The sequence below is a fragment of the Megalopta genalis genome, chromosome 8 (assembly GCF_051020955.1).
Source record: "Megalopta genalis isolate 19385.01 chromosome 8, iyMegGena1_principal, whole genome shotgun sequence".
In the NCBI taxonomy this organism is placed as follows: domain Eukaryota; kingdom Metazoa; phylum Arthropoda; class Insecta; order Hymenoptera; family Halictidae; genus Megalopta; species Megalopta genalis.
In genome coordinates, this window is record NC_135020.1 from 20,031,730 (window position 1) to 20,039,847 (window position 8,118).

The 8,118-nt window shown below is 31.5% G+C and overlaps 1 protein-coding gene across 3 annotated transcripts; it reads left to right on the top strand.

The window, feature by feature from the left end:
* The first annotated feature begins 5,351 nt into the window (after positions 1–5,351).
* Positions 5,352–8,118, top strand: msl-3 (male-specific lethal 3). 3 transcript variants are annotated; one of them, XM_033477402.2, is made up of 11 exons: positions 5,353–5,531; positions 5,615–5,776; positions 5,864–5,932; positions 6,017–6,126; positions 6,209–6,392; positions 6,475–6,660; positions 6,748–7,052; positions 7,141–7,356; positions 7,465–7,658; positions 7,726–7,810; positions 7,886–8,118. In XM_033477402.2, the coding sequence occupies exons 2-11, from the start codon at positions 5,675–5,677 to the stop codon at positions 7,971–7,973; spliced, it is 1,539 nt and encodes a 512-aa protein (XP_033333293.1). In that variant the 5' UTR covers positions 5,353–5,531; positions 5,615–5,674; the 3' UTR covers positions 7,974–8,118. The 3 variants fall into 3 exon arrangements, with proteins under 3 accessions (XP_033333294.1, XP_033333293.1, XP_033333292.1); XM_033477403.2 differs by having other exon boundaries at positions 5,352–5,776; positions 7,495–7,658; XM_033477401.2 differs by having other exon boundaries at positions 5,353–5,776.

Sequence of the window (8,118 nt, forward strand, 5' to 3'; positions counted from 1 at the left end):
ACCGCGAACAATTTGCAAGGCTATCTTTAGTCTCCTTAGCCTTCTCTTATAACTACTCGACACTGCAATTCAAATAAGAATTGCGACTATTTCGCTCGCAAAGCTAATTTCAATTTCTGTTCATAATTAACTATAGCAATGCGTGATCAATTCGCAAAACTATAGCAAAATGCGGATATGTCCATCCGAACTATTGCAGCATGGGCGCCTGAAAAGTCGGAAGGTATACTATTGCAACGCGATTGTGTTGTCGTAACGCTAATTCAATGAACAAAGATGTAAAAGTGACTGGACTTTAATGATCTTCAAAATTTTCTAACTTGAAACGCGATCGTACTTATTCGCACTATCTTTGACGCTTCTTGCATATCGAACCAAATCGCGATTATTTCATTCGCGACGATATACTTTGAATAATTAATTTCAATGCTAATGATAATCGCGATGGCTTTATTCGCTACGTTAATTTTGATCTCTGTTGAAAATGAAGCGAAACAACGCAAGATTATTTCGCAACGCTATTGCAAGTCGCGGATGTGCCCATCTGCGTTGATCGTTGGGGCGGCAAAGTCTGCCCAAATACTACTACTACTACTATTACTACTGCAGCGAGTACAGTGACCAGTTAACAATACATATACATAATAATATACATGATAATATACACCATAAGTTTTGTCTTACAATAGTATTAACCTGAAAATAAAGAATTTGAAAATAAAGAACCTGAAAATCCTAGCTAAAATGGGGTTATTAGCTTCGAATTATTCTTCAAAATCAATCTGTTTCGACGAATGCGTACGAATTTAATTACTCGATAATTAAATTCAAACGGAAAACGCAAGTCATCGAAAAGAAAACATCCTAACTAAATATACAATAGAAATCGTAAGTATGTGGTCACAAGTATGTGGTCACTGTATTCGAAAAAATTGAGAGAACTACTGGTAAAATAAGAGCATGTGACTTACATTTCGATGCGATGTTGGTTCTGGAGTTCGTAGTAGGAAGAAGTAAACGGAAGTAGCAGCGGAGTAGCAATAGCGGCAGTTGAAGAAGACAGCAGTAGGAGAGAGGAAGCAACAGCAAGAAGTGCACAAGTTTCCATGACACACACATTTAAGATTTTAATCGAAAATATTAACTTCCATTTGGAAAAGATTTAGAAATTATTGGAAACCACTTGAAGATTCGCGTTAAAATTGGAGATACGATTTTGACAGATATCTATTAATAATAATTTTACCGAATGTTAAGTAAATTTAGATTCGAATTAAATAGAAAATTAATCAACTTCGATTCTAGAAGGAAGCAGAGCGAATTTCTATTAACACTAAACTTCCCGAACAATAAAATTGATTGTGCACTGCCTGATACGAGTAAAAAGATCCAATTTACTTAGATTTTGTACACTTTCTGTTACATTCTGTTATAGTAGTCGTTTCAACAATTAATTAGGCAATTTAACGCAATAACTTTCCTTGAAAATTATATTATATCTTGATTCTTAACAATTTAATTTATAATAATATCACTTTTCAAGAGCTTTCCCCAAATGCAACTGATTCTTCCACTAAACGAGTAACGACTAATCGAGCAATGACTTTGAGCCGAGCGAGCAAACAAAGAACAAACGGATTTAACAAAAGACAAAGAAATTTAACCTTGTCTTTGACGATCAACGGCGATCGATAATTTCGATCATTTCCAATTAATTAATATTCGCGATAATTTATTTTGCAATAATGCTATTCGGTGCCCAAAAAATTATTTAATCGCTTAAATTGTTTATGAAAAGTACCCACGAAGTTTAATTAACAAGAGACTTGCACAAATCGGTCGATGAGTTATTAAAGTTTTATTTTCCTTTAAAATTATATTACATTTTAATTCTTAACAATTTAATTTATTATAATTTCACGCAGTAAGTTTCCTTTAAAATTATATTATATCTTAATTCTTAACAATCTAATTTATTGTAATAACACTTTTAGAACAGCTTTCCTGAAACGCGATTAATTTCACGCACTAAGTTTCCTTTAAAATTATATTACATCTTAATTCTTAACAATCTAATTTATTACAATTTCAAGCACTAAGTTTCCTTTAAAATTATATTATATCTTAATTCTTAACAATCTAATTTATTATAATAACACTTTTAGAAGAGCTTTCTTGAAACGCGCTTAATTTCACGCACCAAGTTTCCTTTAAAATTATATTACATCTTCATTCTTAACAATTTAATTTATTATAATTTTACGCACTAAGTTTCCTTTAAACTTATATTATATATTAATTCTTAACAATTTAATTTATTATAATCACACGCACTAATTTTCCTTTAAAATAATATTATATCTTAATTCTTAACAATTTGATTTATTATAATGACACTTGTGGAAGAGCTTTCTTGAAACACGACTGATTCCCACATTAGACAAGTTCCGACTGATTGATCAACAACTTTGAACCGAGCGAGCACGAAGGGTACCATTGACTTTGACGATCGACGATCGCGCGATCGACTGCGATCGATAATTTCGATTATTTCCAATTACTTAATATTCGCGATAATTTATTTTACAATAATGCTATCTGGTGCCCGAAAAATTATTTCATCACTTAAATTATTCATGAAAAGTACCAACGAGGTTTAATTAACAAGAAACTTCCATAAATCGATCAAATTGTTTAAGTTATTATATCGAATTACTCTTGTTAATTAAATTATTATTTCTCGCTTCTTAATATTTGCAATAATTCTGCTTGTTAGAAGTATGGTTAAGAAGCACACTGGCTATTTTGCCATTTAATTAGTTGGTGAAAATAATTGATAGAATCAGACATGTGGAGTAATTTTTCGAGCACTAATGTTTCGAGAAATTGTTGCCAATGATATTATTAAATTCTCTCGTGGCTATTTCGTCGCATCATTTCTTAACGGAAGTAATTAATAACGTTAAGCATACGTTACATCGAATCTATCGATACATTTATTATTTCTACCTGTTTTTTTAATAATAATTATAAGAATTTCTTTCCCTAATGAAACCTTCTAATATTCTCTTGTCTGTTTTACTATCTAATGTTTAAACAAAATTAACTAACATAACTCCAGATAAAGAAAAACTTTCGAAGCTTAAATATGTATTAGGTAATCCACTTTCACGTAGATGATAGACATATACCAAGTACGTATAAACGTCTGTGAAAATCATGTTTTTCCATACATAAATAAAATTTTGACAATTAAATCAAAAACCGTTTTCAAGATTTATTTTCCATATTTACCGTCGATCCAAAATTCTTGCAACGGGAGTCAGGAACCCCTGCGGTATCAATCAAGCAAGTCACTTAACGATTGACACATACAATGTAATGTAATTGTTTCAAAGTTGCTAGTAATTGAAATTGATCTTGGTTTCTTAGTTAGTCTTATTTCGAATAAGCGAGGCAAGCGAGCAATTTTGTTTCACATGTAGCAATGTAATTACTGAAAATGCATTTGTTAATTGTTAATAAATTAAATTTACGTAAGGAATAGTAGGATCTTTTTTACAATCCTTATATAAATTTCTTGTTGTCGGCCGCAATGTGTTTATGTGCATGTTTATACGTTTAAAGCGACGACTTCATGCCGACGCATATACCACTTTATATTTGTTTATAGTTTGTAAATAGTTTTGGCATGCCTCCCTTTTAACATGGAGAAGATTTTCCGTCATAGAAAAGTTCCCTGTCGCGGAAGGACACAATGTGTGCAACCAAATTCGAGTATAGACAATAAAATAGAAGAATGCCAGGTTATGTCACCTGACGGCACACGTTTTAGCTACAGATGTGTTTTTTGGAAACGACCTAAATAAAAATATCGAATAACGAATAAAAGATAAAAAACGCACAAATGATTATTTTACTCGACGCTACGAATAAATACACTTCAAATAGGAAATAGTATCTTTGTTCGTTGGATAAGTTCTCGTCGAATGAAATTATTTATTCGATACCCGTCGAATAAGAATACTTTTTTTATTTGAACGTTCGAATAACAAATAAAGGTGAAGTATCTTTCATTCGAATCATTATTTAAATAATTTCTTATCTAAATAATGACCAACTCTGTCTTAGGTCTGTGTTCACCGAACCCATTTTAAACAACTGCTTGAGTCGGTAATCGGGACTATGAATACAGCTTGTAGTATTTCGGAAATTTCAAAAAAAAACTACAAAGGAACCAGTAAATGTAATTACAGAAAAAGCCGGAGCAAGGAAGGAGCAACTGTTGAAGACATCGCTCGGTGACATTAAACAACTTCTAAATGTCGGTCTAATCTAGCCTAGAAAGGAGAACTGGCAGCTTGATTGTTTTTAAATTTCATCAAATATGGAAGAGAGCAAATAAAACTAATTTCAGGACAGTAATTAGCAAGGAAGGAGCAGTTATTTCAGGCTGTTTGTCACATAAAATTTGTATATTATTAATGTATATTAATTATTGTATATTATTACCAATATCTGTTATGGTTAAAAAGTTATACAAAAACGGCATTGTATTTCTCAATCCGCACCGCTGAAAAAATTATGATTATTATTATAATGCAAAAGTATTTAATTAAGTTAAGAATGATTATTTTTTTAATATTTTTAACGAAAATTTCATTGCAATACCTCCAATGGTTCAAAAGTTATAAGAAAATGTCACTGCATTTCTCGATCCAGAGAATACATTTCTATTCAAACTGAGTTTCTTTTTCATCCCTAATAGAAAACGCCGGTAGCTCCATCTCGTATTTATCAAGCAGCTATACATCTCCAGATAATACCATTTGTGTAACGAAATCTATGCTGCAGATACCGACCTGCTGAATCCGTAAAGTCCATGACTACCCTAGGCCCTTAGCGGAATCAATGATTCATGTACAACTTTTTCATATGAAAAATTAGTTGTGCAGACTTTTTTTTAAGTAAATAAATCATAATCGCATTCTAAAATTCGTTTTTGTTATGAAATTAATTAATTCAAAAATTGTAATCGAAGCTTCTACACTTATATTGGAAAGATATACAATTATCAAATTAGACTTTTTAAGGAATATGTCTTTAAATAGTTTAAACAGATCTTCAAAACTTAAATGATTTTTTAATCTTTATAATTTCTGAAGATATAGAAATGACAATTATTCATATCTGTTTAATCCAATATTGTTAAACATTATTAATATTTTATGATCAGGAAAGTACATAACACAGATAGAATGTAATTTTAGTTTTTCTTGGCGCATTAAAAACTTGTGATTCTTTCAAATATATACTGCGCCGCACCGCACTTAAATTTGAGCTCACGTTAGGTTAGTTGTATACAAACTAACCAACGTAATCTTATAAGCAAATTTAATACCGGGAGACTTAAATTTGTATCGATATATTATTGACAGCACATCATCTGTGACTTAAATGCAATCAATAATCTAAATCGTTTAACACTCTGAATAGAAACAGATTATATTAATAATGTTATACGTTTTTGTGTAAGCGTCAATGTTTGTTGACTTGAGAGTTGGTGGACTAGGTTATCATGTCGGTCTAAATAATATTAATCATCTATCCGCAGTGCTACACTATTATTTGTGAAGTTAGTTTGATATTTGATTCTGACGTTTAATAAAGAGGAATGGTTTCTACCCGCGGACCAAAATTTAAATTTTGTGACGGTGAAAAAGTTCTTTGTTATGAACCTGATCCTACAAAAGCAAAAGTACTGTATGACTCAAAGGTATGCATTAGGAACAAAATTAATTACGCTTAAATTATATTTATTGATCATTTAATCAATTTGTTTTATTTTATACTTCTTCTGCAGGTACTTGATGTAATAGTTAATAAAGATCAAAGAGGAAGAAAAGCTGTTGAATATTTAATACATTTCCAGGTAGATACTTCATTACGATTACTCCATTTTTTTTGTTTCAATTATAAATTGTAAAATCATGTAACCTAAAATATTTTTACAAAGGGGTGGAATTCTTCATGGGATCGTTGTGTAACGGAGGAGTATGTATTAAAAGATACAGAAGAAAATCGTCAACTTCAACGAGACTTAGCCCAGAAAGCACAATTACAGTTGTATGTATTTAATACAATCTGATCAGTATAATTTTTCTGCTGCTATAGTTACTGTTTATTCTATCAATGTAATTGCAAATAGGGGTGCTTATTTATATCGACGAGAGCGTAAAAAAAGAAGTCACAAGCTATCTGATCGGTTAAATGAATCTGAAAATCAAGAGCCACGAAGGAGAGCAAGAAGTGGTGGGAGTCGAGCAACATCAGCAACAACTGGATCATCAGAAGATGGTAGCTCAGGACAACATGCAGATTATGACACAGAAGTTGGTTAATTAATTAATAGTAATCACTACATGTGTTAAAATATACCGAATTAAAAAAAAAAAACTGTTTTTACTACTAAAGGAAGTTATTACTGAAGAGGACACAGAAAGTAGTTCTGACTATGTTGGAGAAACAAGTGACGATGAAGATAGTGGTGGTGGTAGCCAATCTGGAGCCAGTGTAAAACCAGGAATTGATCTGGACATAGGTACCATGTTAAGAAGAATTTTAGATCAAGACTATGATCTCATAACTAACAAAAATAAGGTGACATTTTTTGTAAATATATATGAAATTTCATCTATGTTATCATATTGTAACATTTTTAAATAGTAAGTCATGTATGGATTTCAGTTAGCAGTTTTACCAGCACAACCTACTGTTGTAAATATGTTGGAATCGTGGGTGCAGCACTTTACAACAACACAACTAACAAACATTCCAGAAAAGCCTCAAAGAAACAAAACAAATAATACGATAGAAAAAACAATCAACGAAATAAACATATGCAGAGAAGTTGCGGATGGATTACGTATATATTTTGATTTCACATTACATGATCTTTTGCTGTATAGGCAGGAACGAGAACAGTATTGTAATTTGAAATCATCTTTCTTGTATAGTGAACATCCAACGCTCATAAAAGAAGAACCAATAGAGTAAGACTGAAATTTTTGACATGCTCCGATTTATTGAAGTTCTGCTCTTTTAGAACTTTAAAAAATACCAAATTATTGTAATTTCAAGGAATTCTGAAGTATTAGTAAAAGAAGAATATGAAGATACTACGGAATATGCTCATTTACCACCGTTTCAAGAACATGATCCGGAAATTGACAATGCATCAAAGACCATAGCAGGTTCTAAAAGAAAACTTAGATCATGTAGAGTGAGCTCTATCGATGAAAATAGACAACTGAGATCGTATGAAGAAATCAAACCAGACACAGGAACTTTATCAAGGTGAACATGTATTTGAATATAATAAAAGCATTAAGGAGTCCATAAATTTTACGTTTTATTTTGTAGTTACAGATTTGTTAATTTCTTTTTTTCTTGTTGTTTTTATAGTATTGCAAGTACAAGCTCTCGTTGTTCTAGCCCACGCGGTGTAACCCTAAGAATACCAGTTGTTACATCTGCACAAGTCAATGCCTTGCTCCAACAAGCTAATAAATGGAGATTAATGCCTGAATCGTCAAAGACTGAAGGTCCCCCCAATCCTTCTACTTATTACGGTGCTATTCATTTAACTCGACTATTCGGTGCGTAATTTAAAAAGAAATGATCTAATTAATATAACTGACTTAATAAATTTTTTGTATTCTTCAGTTAAATTACCAGACCTACTACAATCGGCGGACATACCGAATAAAAAATTAAAAGTTCTCTTAAAGTTTTTAGACATGTTTCTCAGGTAATTCCCACTGAAATGCACCTTAACTGTCTTTTTTATTTTCCAAAACCAATTACTATGTTCTCGTTATTGCAGTTACCTGGAAATGCACAGAGAGTGGTTTGGAGAGCAATTTTACATGCAAACGGAAAATCAATTGGTTCCTCAAACCAGTAATTCTTAACATAGTAATAGTAATACACAAACTTCCCCTGTATTCAACTACAGATATGATTGTGTATACATTATGTGAGTACTAATTGTAAGTGTGATGTACAGCAAGAATGTATGTGAAATCAGTGTAAACGATAAACGCATTTTTATATTAA